This window comes from Salvelinus namaycush, chromosome 17 (genome assembly GCF_016432855.1).
Source record: "Salvelinus namaycush isolate Seneca chromosome 17, SaNama_1.0, whole genome shotgun sequence".
Classification (NCBI taxonomy): Eukaryota; Metazoa; Chordata; class Actinopteri; order Salmoniformes; family Salmonidae; genus Salvelinus; species Salvelinus namaycush.
The window spans coordinates 32,187,882-32,210,560 of record NC_052323.1 but is presented as its reverse complement, the minus strand read 5'-3'; the positions used below and the strand labels follow the sequence as shown (position 1 = coordinate 32,210,560).

At 44.5% G+C, this 22,679-nt stretch overlaps 1 protein-coding gene across 1 annotated transcript in view; it reads left to right on the top strand.

Moving 5' to 3' along the window:
* Positions 1 to 1,249: 1,249 nt before the first annotated feature.
* LOC120062087 (X-linked interleukin-1 receptor accessory protein-like 2) overlaps positions 1,250 to 22,679 on the top strand; it is a 45,118-nt gene continuing 23,688 nt past the window's right edge. Inside the window, exons 1-2 of the mRNA XM_039011895.1 lie at positions 1,250 to 1,379; positions 10,686 to 10,831. Of these exons, the coding sequence (XP_038867823.1) occupies positions 1,252 to 1,379; positions 10,686 to 10,831 (274 nt within the window). The 5' untranslated portion in view covers positions 1,250 to 1,251. The remainder of the gene's footprint in view (positions 1,380 to 10,685; positions 10,832 to 22,679) is intronic.

Below are 22,679 nucleotides of genomic sequence, written 5' to 3'. Positions count from 1 at the left end.
ATGTCTTTATTCTTTTGGAGTGTAATGTTTACTGTTAATTTGTATTGTTTATTTCACTTTTGTTTATTATCTACTTCACTTGCTTTGGCAATGTAAACATATGTTTCCCATGCCAATAAAGCCGTTGAATTGAGAGAGAGACAGAGTGAGAGAGAGAGAGAGAGAGAGAGAGAGAGAGAGAGAGAAACAGGTTCACTGGCACTTAATTGTATTATTTGATTTACATAATCATCAGCAAATGAAAAAAGTGGGCAAGAGGCGGGTTTTTAAGAGTTTTTGAGAGTTGTTTATCGTTACAGTTGCCGTTAACGACAGGTTCCAGACAGCTGCACAGATCATACGTCTCCAGCCCTCTCTCGGAGCTGTCAGCTCTACAGCACAAAGTCATGTTGATTCTGATGTTTATCCAAACGGCTCGACGTGTGACCGCTTTTACTACCTTGTAAGACCTTCGGAGCCATCTGCAAAAACTAACCTGCCACACCTCATTAGCCCATACCCCTGTGAACATGGGAAGAGCTCACACACACACACACACACACACACACTCTGCTGCCAAAAACACATTTTTCAAATCCAAAGTGATGCTTCCTCAAACAGCCTGGGGGAGTGGAGGAGAACGATGGGCGGTGGCAGAAGGGGTCACTTGTTTTCTTGGATCATCACAGTAATCCTAGCTTTTGATTTCTGGTGATGCCAGGCTGGCAGTCAGCGACCAGGCATTATTGTAGCTTCTTATACACGTGGTGTTTGGAACCAACCAACTGCCTTGTTTGGCCCTGTGTGTCTGTAGAGACCCCTGGGCTGGCTGGATGCAGCAGATTTTTCCCTGTGATGCCAGGGGGCACCTAGCCTGCACTCAATAAACAAAGCATTACAGGACCCCACCTTATTACACACCCAGCCTAGGATGTTGTGGACCCACCACCATGTTTGGCCAAGATGGGGCATGATGGTGTGTTATTTGAAATGGGTAGTGGTTTTAGTTGACAGTGTTGTTCAAAGGAGTTTGGGATAGAGCTTGGAGTGTGTGTGTGTGTGTGTGTGTGTGTGTGTGTGTGTGTGTGTGTGTGTGTGTGTGTGTGTGTGTGTGTGTGTGTGTGTGTGTGTGTGTGTGTGTGTGTGTGTGTGTGTGTGTGTGTGTGTGTGTGTGTGTGTGTGTGTGTGTGTCTGCCTGCCAGTGGGTTCTTTTCTCAGTTCTCTCAGGTAAATGTGCGCTTGTCAAATGTTGCCTTCTTTGTCATTCCAGGTATGCCCCTCAGTCTAGACTGTAAGGCCTTCTTTGGCTACAGCGGGGAGTCTAGACATATCATCTACTGGATGAAGGGGGAGAAGTTTGTGGAGGAGCTGGCAGGTCACATTAAAGAAAGTGAAGTCAGGTACTGTATATAATCTATCACTGCAAACTTTTCTCTTTCTCTGTTTCTGATGGTGTAAGTGTCTAGTTTCTGGTTATATACAGAAACCAGTGTGGATGTGACTGACACTAGCATATTATGCCCATTAGGGTTGTGGAGTAATGTCTTGTGGGTCTGAAAAATCATCAGGCTTCATTAGGAGTGTGATGTTCCACTGCCACATCCTGTGCTGTCCACTGTGACTGACAGCATAATACCTCCATCAGCGGGAGGGGATTTCTGCTTCGATATCAGCTCCAGGATTTGTACTACAGTCTAAATGGACAGAGGGGAAATTCCTCATGCACACAATGAGAAACTAATCACGTAACAATTTAATTCAGGGTAAATCCGGGCTTGTTGTAGCAGACTGCTACTTCTGAAAGATGATAAGAGTTCATCCTCTTGTTGGAAAGCTAGTAATTACCACATAAAGCTAGTAATTACCATATAAAGCAAGTTATTACCACATAAAGCACGTACAGTAATTACCATATAAATCTAGTAATTACCACATAAAGCTAGTAATTACCACATAAAGCTAGTAATTACCATATAAAGCAAGTTATTACCACATAAAGCACGTACAGTAATTACCATATAAATCTAGTAATTACCACATAAAGCTAGTAATTACCACATAAAGCTAGTAATTACCACATAAAGCTAGTAATTACCACATAAAGCTAGTAATTACCACATAAAGCTAGTAATTACCACATAAAGCTAGTAATTACCATATAAAGCAAGTTATTACCACATAAAGCTAGTAATTACCACATAAAGCTAGTAATTACCATATAAAGCAAGTAATTACCACATAAAGCTAGTAATTACCACATAAAGCTAGTAATTACCACATAAAGCTAGTAATTACCACATAAAGCTAGTAATTACCACATAAAGCTAGTAATTACCATATAAAGCAAGTTATTACCACATAAAGCACGTACAGTAATTACCATATAAATCTAGTAATTACCACATAAAGCTAGTAATTACCACATAAAGCTAGTAATTACCACATAGCTGTCATGTAAATGTAACCGCTCCTATCAAATGACACATAATTGTCTCAACTTCCCAGCCTGGAGTAGCCAGTAACATCAACTCCCCAGCCTAGAGTAGCCAGTAGCATCTTCTGCCCAGTAGCACGTGGCATCACCTCCCCAGTATCCATTAGCATCACCTCCCCAGTATCCAGTAGCATCACCTCCCCAGTATCCATTAGCATCACCTCCCCAGTATCCAGTAGCATCACCTCCCCAGTATCCAGTAGCATCACCTCCCCAGTATCCAGTAGCATCACCTCCCCAGTATCCAGTAGCATCACCTCCCCAGTATCCATTAGCATCACCTCCCCAGTATCCAGTAGCATCACCTCCCCAGTATCCAGTAGCATCACCTCCCCAGTAGTCAGTAGCATCACCTCCCCATTAGCCATTGGCATCACATAGCCAGTAGCATCACCTCCCCATTAGCCATTGGCATCACATAGCCAGTAGCATCACCTCCCATGTAGCCAGTAGCATCACCTCCCCAGTAGCCAGTAGCATCAAATCCCCAGCCTGGAGTAGCCAGTAGCATCATCTCACCAGCCTGGAGTAGCCAGTAGCATTATCTCACCAGCCTGGAGTAGCCAGTAGCATATTAAAGTAATAAAGTACACAATGGATTTCAAAACTACTGAACTGACTCCACACCAGAACCCACCACTACAATTCTAACTCTACTATCTACTGCTGGCAGTATTCAGCCAATCATCAAGTTTGCAGACGACACAACAGTAGTAGGCCTAATTATCAACAATGACGAGACAGCCTACAGGGAGGAGGTGCGGGCCCTGGGAGTGTGGTGCCAGGAAAATAACCTCTCACCCAATGTCAAACAAAACAAAGGAGCTGATCGTGGACTTCAGGAAACAGCAGAGGAAGCATCCCCCTATCCATGTTGACAGGACCGCAGTGGAGGTAGAAAGCTTCAAGTTCCTCGGCGTACACATCACTGACAAACTGAAATGGTCCACCCACACAGATAGTGTGGTGAAGAAGGCGCAACAGTGCCTCTTTAACTTCAGGAGGCTGAAGAAATGTGGCTTGGCACCTAAAATCCTCCAACTTTTACAGGTGCACAATTGAGAGCATCCTGTCGGGCTGCATCACCGCCTGGTACGGCAACTGCACCATCCGCAACCGGAGAGCTCTCCAGAGGGTGGTGTGGTCTGCCCAACGCATCACTGTGGGCAAACTACCTACCCTCCAGGACACCTACAGCACCCAATGTCACAGGACGCTGCCCTGTATACATAGACTTGAAATGACTGGCCACTTTAATAATAGAACACTAGTCACTTTAATAATGTTTACATATTTTGCATTACTCATCTCAAATGTATATACTGTATTCTATTCTATTCTACTGTATGTTAGTCTATGTTGCTCTGACATTGCTCGTCCAAGTATTTATATATTCTTAATTCTATTCCTTTACTTTAGATTTGTGCGTGTTTTGTGTATTGTTGTGAAATTGTTAAATATTACTTGTTAGATATTACTGCACTGTTGGAGCTAGAAACACAAGCATTTTGCTACACCCGCAATAACATCTGCTAAACACGTGTATGTGAGCAATAAAATTAGATTTGCTACAAGTTCAGACAGCTGGCTAGATTATTTAAATGTTTTGCTGACATGGCTAATTGAGTGACTGTCAGTGACTGACATAACAAGAGAAAAATGACTGATGCACAACCAAATTTCAAACGTTCTGTTGATCTACTATTCAACTGACCCCGAACTGAGTTCCTAGGTTGGGGACCCCCTAGCAGCTTGGGGCCCTAAGTGACCGCTTATGTCACTTATGCCTGGAGCCGCCCCACCAGCACATGGCCAAACCAAAACCAACCAATGTCTCTCTCTCTCGCCAACAAAACGAGGCTGAATGTCTCTACAGTTGTGCAGATGAGATGGGAAAGTGACTGAAATTAACTAAGAAAAGCAGATATTATCACATGAATGGCTAGAGGCGGAGATATAGAGATACTGTACAGAGCAGAGAGGAGTTATTTGTTCACAGGCAGACTGGAATTTTCTGTCAGCCAAGAATGATGACTAAGAAGGGAGAGGGGAAAGGCTACTTATTTAAGAGGCTCTAATAACCCTATGAACAAAGGAGTTGCCAGTTTTCAGTAGAAATATGTCTGAGATTTCATATAAAGAAGTCTAGGTCAGGTTAGTGCAGTAAGATACTCTGACCCAGTTTCTCTCAATGCTCCTGGTGGACTAATGCAATCTGAGAGAGAGGCAGATCTGGCTCTCAAGAGAAGACAGGCTGTGTGCACAATGCCCGCAAAATGAGGTGGAAACTGAGCTGCACTTCCTAACCTCCTGCCAAATGTATGACCATATTAGAGACACATATTTCCCTCAGATTACACAGATCCACAAAGAATTCGAAAACAAATCCAATATTGATCAACTCCCATATCTACTGGGTGAAATACCACAGTGTGCCATCACGGCAGCAAGATTTGTGACCTGTTGCCACAAGAAAAGGGCAACCAGTGAAGAACAAACACCATTGTAAATACAACCCATATTTATGTTTATTTATTTTCCCATTTTAAATGTAACTCTTTGTACATCGTTACAACACTGTATATAGACATAATATGACATTTGAAATGTCTCTATTCTTTTGGAACTTATGTGAGTGTAATGTTTACTGTTCATTTTTATTGTTTATTTCACTTTTGTTATCTTTTATTATCTACTTCACTTGCTTTGGCAACGTCAACATATGCCAATAAAGCCCTTAAATTAAACATTTAAATTGAGAGGGAGAAAGAGCTGGAGAGAAAGAAAGAGGAAGAGAGAAATGGGCTGTGTGCATATTGTGTGTTTGTGGGCGTGTGTGTGTGTGTGTGTGTGTCTCTCTGTCTGTCTATCTGTGTGTTTGTGATGGTCAAAGTGAACATATGCGTGTGCCTGACTATGAATATTCTCTTCTGATGGGGAATTTTAGCAAGTAGCTCATCATTCAGAATGACCTCTATCACAAATCGCCACATCACATCAGTCCTTCTCAGTGGCACTGCAAAGACCTGCTCTTTATTTTCATTTGGAGGTTTTGAAGTGCTCTTGTGGGGGAGAGTTTTCACGCCTCTGCGCTGGTTTTGTTTTCTTCCAGCCGAGCCACTAATTATGTATTACGCCTTCCTCTCACCTCTAGAACTGCGTCCTCCTTCCTAGCGTGGAGGTACAGCATTATCCTTCCTAACGTGGATGTACAGCATTATCCTTCCTAACATTTAGAATGGAGCCGGAGGGGATGGCTGACATTTTACGGGCTCCTAACCAACTGTGCTATTTGTGTGTTTTCGCATTGTTATTTTGTACATAATGTTGCTGCTACCATCTCTTATGACCGAAAAGAGCTTCTGGATATCAGAACAGTGATTACTCACCTCGAACTGGATGAAGATTTTAGTCTGACGCAAAGGATATGCTGCTTCTCTGAGACCTGGCCCAAATCCCTGTCATTCACGTGAAGAAAAGACGGAAATACAGGGGAGATTGGGGTGCCTTGTGAAAATTTGTTGGTGAGTGGGTAACCCGCTTATACCATCCGTTCTATTGGCCAACGTGCAATCACTGGAAAATAAATTGGATGATGAATAAACTGGACTATCCTACTGTCATGGCGTTGGCTTGATGGGGGAGGTTTATGACCCCCATAAATACCTTTCTCCCTTTCCTCTCTCTTGACTACAGAAGGACACTTGAATAGCCTTTGTTAAACATAGAGAGTCTGGGAACATCAAAAGGTGGGGGGAAAGGAACCATATTTCAGTAATCCAACCAGTTGAAAATATGCGTTGGTACTCAATGAATATGATGCCATGTCAGTTGGCGTCTGAGACATTGTGAATGATGACAGGACGACATAAACTGTATCTTGGAAAGTCTACACATTCTAGTTATCAGATTCACATGGAATTGTTGTGCAATTTAAATGTTTAAATATGAAACTATTTGTGAAAAGATTAAATGTAATTTTAGCTTCCAAATGAGAGAATTGGGTTTTCATAAGGTTAAAGCTCTGCTCACTCAGTGGCCCGCCCATGTGAAGAGACATTGGTTATAAACTATGAAACACGCCCTTCTCTCCCCTCCTATATAAAGCCCTTGACGAAAATGTAACTTTCTGTTCCGATGACATTAGGGCGACAGTCCTATGTTGAAAGTGTTCAGATAATAAGCTGTTCCGAGGACGTGAGGACGACGGTCCCACGTTAAAAGGGCTCAGATAATAACCAAACAGAATATAGCACGAGCTTAAATGTATGACAACTTGATATGAACTTTGAACTCTTATTCACTTCAGAAGTGATACCTCCAAGCCAATTGAGTTAGCGGCAGCCACGTTAAACGTGGGCTAGGAAAGGACGGATGACTTATCCAGTCTAACACACAACGACGATACTACAACGTATCCAGTTTACCCCCAGAGACATTCTTCCGAGGACAGGAAGATCTCTGTTGGGCAACACGGCCTTCCATCTACGACCAACCTATTGAAGCGCAGCTCAGAGTAAATATTCCTTGCATTTTCCTTTTCCAAATGGGCAGTTATGTAGAATGCATAGGATTCTGTAGTTACGATAGCATAGCTCACGAGGTCCCATTGAGACCCAAAACCCTTTGTTCCTAGTCTTCCCTCGCTTTCATTCAAACCAAACCCCCTCTCTTTGTGTAACCAGCCGTCATATCGTTTCCGCCCACCAGGGACATTTTTCATGTATGACATAATTAGTAATCAATGTACGATCCATTCTGTGTTTATGTAATTCTGTGTGATTATTTAGGTATTTAGTAAATAAATAATTCAACCAAATTTTGTATTGCTGATTCAACTTGTTAGCCAGGGTTCGTGAAGATAACCAAGAATTCTACGATGTTCAGATGAGACTGAAATAAGGTGACGATTAATTTTGACTGCTATTGATGTAAAAGATTACTAGGTCTTTAAGAGTTTTTTCGGAAGATAACAGCTCTATAAACATTCTTTGGTGGTGTCCCGACTTTCTAGTTAATTATTTACCTGATTAGCTTAATCGGGTAATATTAATTACAGAGAAATTATTTTATAGAATAGCATGTCATATCACTTAATCCGGCATAGCCAAAGACACGACACTACCAACAGAACATTAAAAACTGTAATATCAGGGCCTCCCGGGTGGCGCAGTGGTCTAGGGCACTGCATCGCAGTGCTAACTGCGCCACCAGAGTCTCTGGGTTCGCGCCCAGGCTGTGTCGCAGCCGGCCGCGACCGGGAGGTCCGTGGGGCGACGCACAATTGGCATAGCGTCGTCCGGGTTAGGGCGGGTTTGGCCGGTAGGGATATCCTTGTCTCATCGCGCTCCAGCGACTCCTGTGGCGGGCCGGGCGCAGTGCGCGCTAACCAAGCAGGCCAGGTACACGGTGTTTCCTCCGACACATTGGTGCGGCTGGCTTCCGGGTTGGAGGCGTGCTGTGTTAAGAAGCAGTGCGGCTTGGTTGGGTTGTGCTTCGGAGGACGCATGGCTTTCGACCTTCGTCTCTCCCGAGCCCGTACGGGAGTTGTAGCGATGAGACAAGATAGTAATTACTAGCGATTGGATACCACGAAAATTGGGGAGAAAATGGGATAAAAAAATAAATAATAAAAAATAAAAACTGTAATATCTTATGTTTCACCGAGTCGTGGCTGAATGACGACACGGATAATATACAGTTGGCTGCGTTTTCTGTGCATTGGCAGGACAGAACAGCTACGTCTGGTAAGACGAGGGGTGGTGTGTGTCTATTTGTCAATAACAGCTGGTGCGCGATGTCTAATATTAAAGAGGTCTCGAGATATTGCTCGCCTGAGGTAGAGTACCTCATGATAAACTGTAGACCACACTATCTACCAAGAGAGTTTTAATCTATATTTTTCATAGCCGTCTATTTACCACCACAAACCGATGCTGGTAAGAAGACCGCACTCAACTAGCTGTATAAGGCCATAAGCAAAGAAGAAAATGCTCATCCAGAAGCGGCACTCCTAGTGGCCGGGGACTTTAATGCAGGCAAACTTAAATCCATTTTACCTCATTTCTACCAGCATGTCACATGTGCAACCAGAGGGGAAAACTCTAGATCACCTATACTCCACACACAGAGACGTGTACAAAGCTCTCCCTCGCCCTCCATTTGGCAAATCTGACCATAATTCTATCCTCCTGATTCCTGCTTACAAGCAAAAACTAAAGCAGAAAGTACCAGTGACTCGCTCAATACGGAAGTGGTCAGAGGACGCGGATGCTACGCTACAGGACTGTTTTGCTAGCACAGACTGGGATATGTTCTGGGATTCATCCAATGGCATCGAGGAGTACACCACCTCAGTCACCGGCGTCATCAATAAGTTTATTGACGACGTCGTCCCCACAGTGACCGTACGTACATATCCCAAACAGAAGCCAAGGATTACAGGCAACATCTGCACCGAGCTAAAGGCTAGAGCTGACGCTTTCAAGGAGCGGGACACTAATCCGGATGCTTATAAGAAATGTCGCTATGCCCTCAGATGAACAATGAAACAGGCAAAGCGTCAATACAGGACTAAGATTGAATCCTACTACACTGGCTCTAATGCTCGCCGGATGTGGCAGTGCTTGCAAACTATTATGGACTACAAAGGGAAACCCAGCTGCAAGCTTCCTAGTGACGCGAGTCTACCAGACGAGCTAAATGCCTTTTATGCTCGCTTCGAGAAAAGCAACACTGAAGCATGCATGAGAGCACCACCTCTTCCAGACTACTGTGTGATCGACGCTCTCCGTAGCCGATGTGAGCAAGACCTTTCAACAGGTCAACATTCACAAGGCTGCGGGGCCAGACGGATTACCAGGACGTGTACTCAGAGCATGCAAGGACTAACTGGCAAGTGTCTTTACTGATATTTTCAACCTCTCCCTGACCGAGTCTGTAATACTTACATGTTTCATGCAGACCAGCATAGTCCCTGTGCCCAAGACAGCCTATAGGAAGGAGGTCAGAGACCTGGCAGTGTGGTGCCAGGACAACAACCTCTCCCTCAACGTGAGCAAGACAAAGGAAATGATCGTGGATTACAGGAAAAAGAGGGCCGACAGGGCTGTATTGGAGTGGGTCGAAAGTTAAGTTCCTTGGGGCCCACATCACCAACAAACTATTATGGTCAAAACACACCAAGACAGTCGTGACAACACCGCCTGGTATGGCAACTGCTCGGCATCTGACCATAAGGCGCTACAGAGGGTAGTGCGTACGACACATCACTGGGACCAAGTACAGTACATCACTGGTGCCAAGCTTCCTGCCATCCAGGACCTATATACTAGGCGGTGTCAGGGGAAGGCCCAAAAAATTGTGCTACCGCACGGTATTGTTATTTTATTGTGTTACTTTTTTTCTTTTTTTTACTTTAGTTTATTTAGTAAATAATTTCTTAACTCTATTTCTTGAACTGCATAAGGGCTTGTAAGCATTTCACGGTAAGGTCTACACCTATTGTATTCGGCGTATGCGACTAATAAAATGTAATTTAATGTATAGCATTATCCTTCCTACCGTGGAGGTACATCATTATCCTTCCTACCGTGGAGGTACATCATTATCCTTCCTGCCGTGGAGGTACATCATTATCCTTCCTACCGTGGAGGTACATCATTATCCTTCCTGCCGTGGAGGTACATCATTATCCTTCCTGCCGTGGAGGTACATCATTATCCTTCCTGCCGTGGAGGTACATCATTATCCTTCCTGCCGTGGAGGTACATCATTATCCTTCCTGCCGTGGAGGTACATAATTATCCTTCCTACCGTGGAGGTACATCATTATCCTTCCTGCCGTGGAGGTACATCATTATCCTTCCTAATGTGGATGTACAGTTTTGGATGCCGCAATGTCTCCCTCTCCCCTCCCTGTGTGTGCGTGTGTGTGTGTGTGTGTGCGCGCGTGCGCGTGTGTGTGTGTGTGTTTGATCTCCAGCTCCACTGTAATGGGAAAAGAATCTCTGCCTAACGAGTATGACCTCTGCGCTGAACTCTTGTTAGCTGCATTGTGAAACCAGGGCCTGGCTCTGAAAACAGACCACTATATGAGGTGTGTTTCTACCCCCCCACTATGTACCTCAGTGGTGACCTGTATACTCTGGGCTATGGTACCTCCCCTGAGGTTCTTCTCTCTCCTCCCCCCTCCTCCTCTTCTTCTACACAGGGTGCTGAATGAACACTTGGGGGAAAAGGAGGTGGAGCTGTCCTTAACCTTCGACGCGGTGGAGGAGACGGACCTGGGAAACTACACCTGCTATGTGGAGAACCACATTGGACGGAGGAGTGGCAGCGCCATCCTGCAGAAGAGAGGTAGGCCAGGCCTCAACACCACTGCTGTCTGCTGATAATACTGCTGAGACAGTAACACTTTAGGCAGACAGGTTTATGGGTAATGTTTCCCTTGGGAGGGGTGCGGCGTCATGGCATAATACCCTTTGCCGACTTGGGCACTGACCAATTAAATCCCCATTTCTTCACTTGTCTAATACTCTGTGTCATGCTACAGTTGAAGTCGGAAATGTACATACACCTTAGCCTTAGCCAAATACATTAAACTCAGTTTTTCACAATTCCTGATATTTAATCCTTGTAAAAATTCTCTGTCTTAGGTCAGGTAGGATCACCACTTTATTTTAAGAATGTGAAATGTCAGAATAATAGTAGAGATAATGATTTATTTCAGCTTTTATTTCTTTCATCCCATTCCCAGTGGGTCAGAAGTTTACATACACTCAATTACTATTTGGTAGCATTGCCTTTAAATTGTTTAACTTGGGTCAAACGTTTCAGGCAGCCTTCCAGAAGCTTCCCACAATAATGTGGGTGAATTTTGGCCCATTCCTCCTGACAGAGTTGGTGTAACTCAGTCGGGTTTGTAGGCCTCCTTGCTCGCACAAGCTTTTTCAGTTCTGCCCACACATTTTCTATTGGATTGAGGTCAGGGCTTTGTGATACCTTGACTTCTCCAATACCTTGACTTTGTTGTCCTTAAGCCATTTTGCCACACCTTTGGAAGTATGCTTGGGGTCATTGTCCATGTGGAAGACCCATTTGCGACCAAGCTTTAACTTCCTGACTGATGTCTTGAGATGTTGCTTCAATATATCCACATAATTTTCCTGCCTCATGATGCCATCTATTTTGTGAAGTGCACTAGTCCCTCCTGCAGCAAAGCACCCCCACAACATGATGCTGCCACCCCCGTGCTTCACGGTTGAGATGGTGTTCTTCGGCTTGCAAGCCTCCCCCTTTTTCCTCCAAACATAACAATGGTCATTATGGCCAAACAGTTCTATTTTTGTTTCATCAGACCAGAGGACATTTCTCCAAAAAGTACGATCATTGTCCCCATATGCAGTTGCAAACCGTAGTCTGTTTTTTGGCGGTTTTGGAGCAGTGGCTTCTTCCTTGCTGAGCGGCCTTTCAGGTTATGTCGATATAGAACTCGTTTTACTGTGGATATAGATACTTTTGTAACTGTTTCCTCCAGCATCTTCACAAGGTCATTTGCTGTTGTTCTGGAATTGCTTTGCACTTTTCGCACCAAAGTACATTCATCTCTAGGAGACAGAACGCATCTCCTTCCTGAGCGGTATGTCGGCTACGTGGTCCCATGGTGTTTATACTTGCGTACTATTGTTTGTACAGTTGAACGTGGAACCTTCAGGCGTTGCTCCCAAGGATGAACCAGACATGTGGAGGTCTCAAAAAAAAATCTGAGGTATTGGCTGATTTATTTAGATTTTCCCATGATGTCAAGCAAAGAGGCACTACGTTTGAAAGTAGGCCTTGAAATACATCCACAGGTACACCTCCAATTGACTCAAATGATGTCAATTAGCCTATCAGAAGCTTCTAAACACCATTACATACTTTTCTGGAATTTTCCAAGCTGTTTAAAGGCAGGGTCAACTTAGTGTATGTAAACTTCTGACCCACTGGAATTGTGATACAGTGAATTATAAGTGAAATAATCTGTTTGTAAACAATTGTTGGAAAAATGACTTGTGTCATGCACAAAGTAGATGTCCTAACCGACTTGCCAAAACTATAGTTTGTTAACAAGACATTTGTGGAGTGGTTTAAAAACAAGTTTTAATGACTCCAACCTAAGTGTATGTAAACTTCCGACTTCAACTGTATATGCCTCCAACAATCTGTATGACTGTTGTAAGTAGCCTGGCTGAACTCAGATCTGGAGAGAGAAAGAAATACATTTAAGAAGAGATCGTATTCAGATAGGTATAGATCTATAGGTAGATACTGAAAGAGCATGAGTTTGCAGAGAGCAGAGTTTGATCCCCTTTTGTCTTTGTCTTGGAAGGGCAGATCTGATCGAGTCACAGCTTTATAAGTGTATTTTAAACCAGATTTTAAAGCAAATTTGTGTTTCATAGCTTCAGTGCAATAAAAACTACAACCAATAAATAATCAAATTTGCAGTTTTACTTGATAATCACATTTTCTTACGTGGAACCATGTTTTCACATGTATTAAATTGACAGTTTGCATGTTAACACCACCTTTTCACATGTGACGAGAATAACATGTTTTCACCTCACATGTGAATTGTAGTTTAACATGTTAAAAACTTTTACGTGATAATCTGATATTTAATTTTACTTGGGAAAAACATTCACATGTGAAAATCAAAGTTGCAGTTTCACTTGTAAAAAACCTCAATGTGAAAATCTCACTTTCACATGTGGAATTTCATTTTCACATGTGAAAATCACATTTGCAGTTTCATATGTGTGAACTTGCAATTCCACTTGTGAAAGTGAAAATCTAATTTGCAGTTTCAGATATAAGAAACTCCAACTGTGAAAATCTTACTTTGTGGGGTTGAAATAATGTTATTCTCCTCACATCTGAAAAGATGGTGTTAACATGTTGCAGTAGCATCCAAAAAAGCCCAAATGTGGGAAATATTTTGCGGGACATTCACAGAACCGTGGACATAATACATTTTTCGGGGGGCTGGTTAATTGATCACGTTCAAATGGCGACATAGTTCTGCTGTGTGAAGGTCCCTGCCTGTTAAAGGGGAAATCCGTAGTTGCTACATCCATTTTTGGACTTAGAAATTAACGATATACACTACCGGTCAAAAGATTTAGAACACCTACTCATTCAAGTTTTTTTTAACTATTTTCTATATAGTCGAATAATAGTGAAGACATCAAAACTATGAAATATCACATATGGTATCATGTCGTAACCAAAAAAGTCTTAAACAAATCAAAATATATTTTATATTTGACATTCCGCAAATAGCCACCCTTTGCCTTGATGACAGCTTTGCACACTCTTGGCATTCTCTCAACCAGCTTCACCTGGAATGCTTTTCCAACAGTCTTGAAGGAGTTCCCACATATACTGAGCACTTGTTGGCTGCTTTTCCTTCACTCTGCATTCCGATTCCTCCCAAACCATCACAATTTGGTCGGGGGATTGTGGAGGCCAGGGCATCTAATGCAGCACTCCATCATTCTCTTTCTTGGTAAAATAGCCCTTAAACAGCCTGTAGGTGTGTTGGGGCATTCTCCTGTTGAAAAACAAATAATAGTTCCACTAAGCCCAAACCAGATGGGATGGTGTATCGCTGCAGAATGCTGTGGTAGCCATGCTGGTTAAGTGTGCCTTGAATTCTAAATAAATCACAGACAATGTCACCAGCAAAGCACCCCCACACCATCACACCTCCTCCTCCATGCTTTACAGCCGGAAATACACGAGATCATCCGTTCAACCACACCGCGTCTCACAAAGACACGGCGGTTGGAACGAAAAATCTCCAAGACTCCAGACCAAAGGACAGATTTCCACCGGTCTAATGTCCATTGCTCATGTTTCTTGGGCCAAGCAAGTCTCTTCTTATTATTGGTGTCCTTTAGTAGTGGTTTCTTTGCAGCAATTCGGCCATGAAGGCCTGATTCACACAGTCTCCTCTGAACAGTTGATGTTGAGATGTGTCTGTTACTTGAACTCTGTGAAGCATTTATTTGGGCTGCAGTTTCTGAGGCAGTTAACTCTAATGAACTTATCCTCCGCAGCAGAGGAAACTCTGGGTCTTCCATTCCTGTGGCGGTCCTCATGAGAGCCAGTTTCATAATAGCGCTTGATGGTTTTTGCGATTACACTTGAAGAAACTTTAAAAGTTCTTGAAATGTTTCATATTGACTGACCTTCATGTCTTAAAGTAATGATGGACTGTCGTTTCCCTTTGCTTATTTGAGCTGTTCTTGCCATAATATGGACTTGGTCTTTTACCAAATAGGGCTATCTTCTGTATACTCTCCTACCTTGTCACAACACAATTGATTGGCTCGTTAAGAAGGAAAGAAATTCCACAAATTAAAAATAGTAAAAATAAAGAAAAACCCTTGAATGAGTAGGTGTTCTAAAACTTTTGACCGGTAGTGTATACCCATTGATTCTTGAAGAATATAACTTACAAATGCCTCATGAACTTAGTTCAACTCTCATACCCCATCAGAACCCAACATATACAGTGCATTCTGAAAGTATTCAGACCCCTTGACTTTTTCCAATTTTTTTACGTTACAGCCTTGTTCTAAAATGTATTAAATCTTTTTTTTTACTCATCAATCTACACACAATACCCCACATTTTTTTTTGCAAATGTATTAAAAATAAAAACAGAAATACATTATTTACATAAGTATTCAGACTCTTTGCTACGAGACTCGAAATTGATCTCAGGTGCAAGAAATTGTCCGTAGAGCTCTGGGACAGTCTAGCTCCACTTATTTTGCGAAGATTTAAACCTTCCAAAGAAAATGCCAAACTCCCGCAAACACTGTATGAGGCTACAATAGCACTGATCTTGAAAAAGATAGAGATTCCATGGAGATGTCGTCTTATCGCCCCGTGTTGTTACTCCCCACAGAAAATAAGGTGTTGACAAAGATATTGGCAAACCGATTGAAAAAATATATTTCTGACATCATACACCCTGACCAGACAGGTTTTATCCTGGGCCGACATATATACTACAATTTGAGACGCCTTTTCAACATATCATGATCATAAAGTTGAGGCAGTGGTAATTTCTCTTGAAGCAGAGAAGGTATTTCATCAGATTGAGTGGAAGTATATGATGTCGGTTCTGGAGCATTTCGGGCTTGGAAAGGAATTTATTAATTGGATAAGAATTATTTATGCACACCCAATGTCGTCCGTGGTAACCAATCAGGAAATGTCGCAGTCATTCTGCCTGTTCAAGGGCTGCCGACAAGGGTGCCCTATTTCTCCTGCTGTCTTCGCTATAGCCGTGGAACCCCTTGCTACTCTTAACAAGGAAGCCAGAATTTCAAAGAAGCATTCATACAAGCACAAGATAGAGGGGGGCTTTGGCCTTCCTCACTTTAAACTGTATTATTGGGCTGCTAATCTGAACATTATGTCTTTCTGGAGGGAAAGTTTACCTGGGATGCGACAGAATGATATGCCTTCATGGCTTTTGATTGAACAGGCCTCCTGTCAACGTTCCTCACTCCCTGCACTTGTTAAAAGTCCATCATATGTGAAAAAAAGCCACTTATGACTCTAATCCAGTCATTTGTCATACTCTTAGGATCTGGAAACAGATTAGGTATTTTCTTAACATACCCACTGTATACATTGACAGACCGATTTGCCTGAATCATGCTTTCCACCCTGCATTGGATGATGTGGTGTTTTCACAGTGGAGGTAGAAGGGGCTCACAACAACTGGTAACTTATACATTGATGGTCAGTTAGCTTCATTTCAACAATTACAGGGTAAGTTTAACATGCCAACAACACATTTTTTCAGATACCTCCAAATCAGGAATTTCTTAAGGACACATATCCCACGGTATGGCATTAAGCCAAATAGTCCTACATTAGATAGCCTGATCCTTGTCAAACTCCATTCAAAAGGGTCGGTCTCTAGACTGTATGATGTGCTACAGGCCCACATAGAGGTATCCACAGACACTATTAAAAGGGCTTGGGAACAAGAACTTGGTTCAAAAATCTCAGATGAGGACTGGGTAGAAGGAATATAAACCACAGTTCAGTAAAGGCCAGACACAACCTTGTACAGTTTAAGGTGATACACAGGTTACATTACTCAAAAATGAAACTGCATAAAACATTCCCAGACACCTCACCACTGTGTGAGAGGTGCAAGCAGGATGAGGGGACGTTGACCCACTTATTTTGGACATGTCCTAAGTTACATGCTTACTGGGCTCTCATTTTTGATTACTTATCTTCTTATGCCTGAGATCCCGTTAACTGGATCGATATGACAACAGCCAGTGAAAGTGCAGGGCGCCAAATTCAAAACAACAGAAATCCCATAATTAAAATTCCTCAAACATACAAGTATTTCACACCATTTTAAAGATACATGTCACGTTCCTGACCTGTTTTCTGTTAGTTTTGTATGTGTTAGTTGGACAGGACGTGAGTTTGGGTGGGCAGTCTATGTTTTCTGTTTCTATGTTGGTTTAAAGGGTGACCTAATATGGCTCTCAATTAGAGGCAGGTGGTTTTCATTTCCTCTGATTGAGAGTCATATTAAGGTAGGTGTTTTCACACTGTTTGTTTGTGGGTGGTTGTTTCCTGTGTCAGTGTCTGTATGTTACGCCACACGGGACTGTTCTCGGTATGTTTGTTCGTCCAGGTCTGTCTACATCGTTTATTTGTTTTGTTAATTATTCAAGTGTAGTTCGTTTTTTCGTCTTGTTTAATAAATCATGTCATTTCACAACGCTGCGCCTTGGTTCAATCCATGCTCCTCCTCTTCGGATGAAGAGGAGGAGGAGAACCGTTACAGAACCACCCACCGATCCAGAACCAAGCAGCGTGAGTTCGAGCAGTGGACATGGGAGGACGTGTTGAATGGAAAAGGTTGCTACACATGGGAGGAGATCCGAGCTGGAAGAGATCGCCTTCCATGGGAACAGCTGGAGGCGATTAGGAGAGCGGAGGCAACGGGAGAGAGAGACCGGATTTATGAAGGTACGCGGCTAGCACTGAAGCCCGTGAAGAAACCCCAAAAATTTCTTGGGGGGGGGGGCTAAGAGGTAGTGGGCCAAGGGCAGGTAGGAGACCTGCGCCCACTTCTCAGGCTAATCGTGGAGAGCGGTAGTACGGGCAGACACCGTGTTACGCAGTAGAGCGCACGGTGTCTCCTGTACGTGTGCATAGCCCGGTGCGGGTTATTCCACCTCCCCGCACTGGTAGGGCTAGATTGAGCGTTGAGCCGGATGTCATGAAGCCGGCCCTACATATCTGGCCACCAGTACGTCTCCTCGGGCCGGCTTACATGGCACCAGCCTTACGCATGGTGTCCCCGGTTCGCCTACATAGCCCGGGCGACGGGGAGCATTCAACCAGGTAAGGTTGGGCAGGCTCAATGCTCAAGGGAGCCAGTACGCTTGCACGGTCCGGTATTTCCGGCGCTACCTCCCCGCCCCAGCCCAGTACCACCAGTGCCTACACCACGCACCAGGCTTCCAGTGCGTTTTCAGAGCCCTGTTCCTCCTCCACGCACTCTTCCTATGGTGCGTGTCTCCAGCCCAGTGCCTCCAGTTCCGGCACCACGCACTAAGCCACCTGTGCGTCTCCAGAGCCCTGTACACACTGTTCCTTCTCCCCGTACTCGTCCTGATGTGCGTGCCCTCAGCCCGGTGCCACCAGTGCCGGTACCACGCACCAGGCAAATAGTACGCTTTGAGAGTCCAGTGTGCCCTGTCCCTGCTCCCCGCACTAGGCTTGAAGTGCGTGTCTCCAGTCCGGTGCCTCCAGTTCCGGCACCACGCACCAGGCCTACAGTGCGTCTCAGCCGGCCAGAGTCTGCCGTCTGCCCAACGGCGCCTGAACTGTCCGTCTGCCAAGCGCCGCATGAACTGCCCGTCTGTATTGAGCCTTCAAAGCCGCCCGTCTGCCATGAGCCTGCAAAGCCGCCCGTCTGCCATGAGCCTACAGAGCCTTCCGCCAGACAGGAGCCGCTAGAGCCTTCCGCCAGACAGGAGCCGCTAGAGCCTTCCGCCAGACAGGAGCAGCCAAAGCCTTCCGCCAGACAGGATCAGTCTGAGCCATCCGTCTCCGCAGCGCCATCTGAGCCATCCGTCTCCTCAGCGCCGTCTGAGCCATCCGTTTCCTCAGCGCCATCTGAGCCATCCGTCTCCCCAGCGCCGTCTGAGCCATCCGTCTCCCCAGCGCCGTCTGAGCCATCCGTCTCCCCAGCGCCGTCTGAGCCATCCGTATGTCCCGAGCCATTAGAGCCGCCCGTCTGTCCCGAGCCGTCAGAGCCGTTAGTCAGTCAGGAGCCGCTAGAGCCATTCGTCAGTCAGGATCTGCCAGAGCCGCCAACCAGACAGGATCTGCCAGAGCCGCCAACCAGACAGGATCTGCCAGAGCCGCCAACCAGACAGGATCTGCCAGAGCCGCCAACCAGACAGGATCTGCCAGAGCCGCCAACCAGACAGGATCTGCCAGAGCAGCCAACCAGACAGGATCTGCCAGAGCCGTCAGCGAGCCATGAGCGTCCAGAGCCGTCAGCCAGCCATGAGCGTCCAGAGCCGTCAGCCAGCCATGAGCGTCCAGAGCCGTCAGCCAGCCATGAGCGTCCAGAGCCGTCAGCCAGCCATGAGCGTCCAGAGCCGTCAGCCAGCCATGAGCGTCCAGAGCCGTCAGCCAGCCATGAGCGTCCAGAGCCGTCAGCCAGTCATGAGCTGCCCCTCAGCCCAGAGCGGCCATTTATCCAGAACTGCCCCTCAGTCCAGAGCTGTCTCTCTGTCCGGAGCTGCCCTTCAGTCCGGAGTTGCCCCTCTATCCTGAGCTACCTCTCTATCCTGACCTACCTCTCTGTCCTGTGCTATATCTCTGTCCTGAGCTACCTTATCCCGGTGCTGCCCCTTGTCCCGGTGCTGCCCCTTATATTAAGGTTACCATTAAAATTAAGTGGGTGTAAGATGAGGGTGGTCATTCTAAGGGGGAGACGTAAGCTGGGATTGACTATGGTGGGGTGGGGACCTCGCCCAGAGCCTGAGCCACCACCGTGGTCAGATGCCCACCCAGACCCTCCCCTAGACTTTGTGCTGGTGCGCCCGGAGTTCGCACCTTGAGGGGGGGGTTATGTCACGTTCCTGACCTGTTTTCTGTTAGTTTTGTATGTGTTAGTTGGTCAGGACGTGAGTTTGGGTGGGCAGTCTATGTTTTCTGTTTCTATGTTGGTTTAAAGGGTGACCTAATATGGCTCTCAATTAGAGGCAGGTGGTTTTCATTTCCTCTGATTGAGAGTCATATTAAGGTAGGTGTTTTCACACTGTTTGTTTGTGGGTGGTTGTTTCCTGTGTCAGTGTTTGTTGCACCATACGGGACTGTTTCGTTCGTTCATCGTTTTATGTAGTCATTTTTCCTGTTGTGCGTTCTTCGTGTTTTATGTAAGTTCGTATGTTCAGGTTTGTCTACATTCGTTTTGTTATTTTGTAAGTATTCAAGTGAAGTTCGTGTTTTTCGTCTTTACTTAAATAAATTATGTCATATCAAGACGCTGCAGTTTGGTTCAATCCCTGCTCCTCCTCTTCGGATGAAGAGGAGGAGGAACGCCGTTACAATACACTTCTTGTTAATCCCACCACAGTGTCCAATTTTAAATAGGCTTTACAGCGAAAGCACCACAAACGATTATGTTAGGTCAGAGCCAAAAACACAGCCATTTTTCCAGCCAAAGAGAGTCACAAAAATCAGAAATAGAGATAGAATTAATCACTAATCTTTGATGATCTTCATCAGATGACACTCATAGGACTTCATATTACACAATACATGTATGTTTTGTTTGGTAAAGTTCATATTTATATCCAAAAATCTCAGTTTACATTGGCGCGTTATTTTCAGTAGTTCCAAAACATCCGGTGATTTTGCAGAGAGCCACATCAATTTACAGAAATACTCATAATAAACATTGCTAAAAGATACAACTGTTAAGCATGGAATTTTAGATCCACTTCTCCTTAATGAAACCGCTATGTCAGATTTCAAAAAAACTTTACGGAAAAAGCACACCATGCAATAATCTGAGTACGGCGCTCAGAGCCCAAACAAGCCAAAAAGAAGCACGTTCACTAGGAGCAGACGAAAAGTCAAAAAGTTCCGTTACAGTCCGTAGAAACATGTCAAACGAAGTATAGAATCAATCTTTAGGATGTTTAACATAAATCTTCAATAATGTTCCAACCGGAGAATTCCTTTGTCTTCAGAAACTCAATGGAACTCAAGCTAACTCTCACATGAATGCGCATGGTCAGCTCGTGGCACTCTGGGAGAGACCTTACTCAATCCCCTCTCATTCGGCCCCCCTTCACAGTAGAAGCAAACAAGGTCCTAAAGACTGTTAACATCTATTGGAAGCCTTAGGAAGTGCAACATGACCAATATCCCACTGTATCTTCAATAGGGAATGAGTTGAAAAACGACCAACCTCAGATTTCCCACTTCCTGGTTGGATTTTTTCTCAGGTTTTTGCCTGCCATATGAGTTCTGTTATACTCACAGACATCATTCAAACAGTTTTAGAAACTTCAGAGTTTTTTCTATCCAAATATACTAATAATATGCATATATTAGCAACTGGGACTGAGTAGCGGGCAGTTTACTCTGGGCACCTTATTCATCCAAGCTACTCAATACTGCCCCCAGCCATAAGAAGTTATCTAAAGCCTTCGATAGAGTTATAGCCCCAGACCCATTGATCGCTCCGTTTGGTACAGTTGATGGGAATAACCAAGAGGGGAAAGCTGTCTCTCTTTGTACTATATTACCCAAAAGGCTCATATTGCAATTTTGGAAATTGGAGACTGTACCTACCTTTGAAATGTGGTTACAGGATTTAGGGAATGTAATACATATGTAAAAGATTTGATACAATACCTCCAATAGAAGTCCAATGTTTTACAAAATATGGCAGCCAATACTGGTTAAATGGTCTAGTCCCGCTTCATATCTGAGTTGATGATCTGCTGCTACTCTGTGCTGTACTCCACTCAATATTTATTTTTGGCTTAACTACACTGCTTGTAATGACTATATGTTGTCTTCTTATACATGTACAGTCATAGCCAAAGGTTTTGAGAATGACACAAATATACATTTTCACAACGTCTGCTGCCTCAGTTTGTATGATGCAATTTGCATATACTCCAGAATGTTATGAAGAGTGATCAGATGAATTGCAATTAATTGTGAAGTCCCTCTTTGCCATGCAAATGAACTGAATCCCCCAAAAACATTTCCACTGCATTTCAGCCCTGCCACAAAAGGACCAGCTGATATCATGTCAGTGATTCTCTCGTTAACACAGGTGTGTGTTGACGAGGACAAGGCTGGAGATCACTCTGTCATGCTGATTGAGTTCGAATAACAGACTGGAAGCTTCAAATGGAGGGTGGTGCTTGGAATCATTGTTCTTCCTCTGTCAAACATGGTTACCTGCAAGGAAACACGTGCCGTCATCATTGCTTTGCACAAAAAGTGCTTCACAGGCAAGGATATTGCTGCCAGTAAGATTGCTCCTAAATCAACTATTTATCGGATCATCAAGAACTTCAAGGAGAGCGGTTCAATTGTTGTGAAGAAGGTTTCAGGGTGCCCAAGAAAGTCCAGCAAGCGCCAAGACCGTCTCCTAAAGTTGATTTAGCTGCGGGACCGGGGCACCACCAGTACAGCGCTTGCTCAGGAATGGCAGCAGGCAGGTGTGAGTGCATCGGCACGCAGAGTGAGGCGAAGACTTTTGGAGGATGGCCTGGTGTCAAGAAGGGCCGCAAAGAAGCCACTTCTCTCCAGGAGGAAAAACATCAAGGACATAGTGATATTCTGCAAAAGGTAAAGGGATTGGACTGCTGAGGACTGGGGTAAAGTCATTTTCTCAGAGAAATCCCCTTTCCGATTGTTTGGGGCATCCGGAAAAAGCTTGTCCGGGGGAGACAGGGTGAGCGCTACCATCAGTCCTGTGTCATGCCAACAGTAAAGCATCCTGAGACCATTCATGTGTGGGGTTGCTTCTCAGCAAAGGGAGTGGGCTCACTCACAAACCATCCAGGAACAGTTTGGTGACGAACAATGCCTTTTCCAGCATGATGGAGCACCTTGTCAT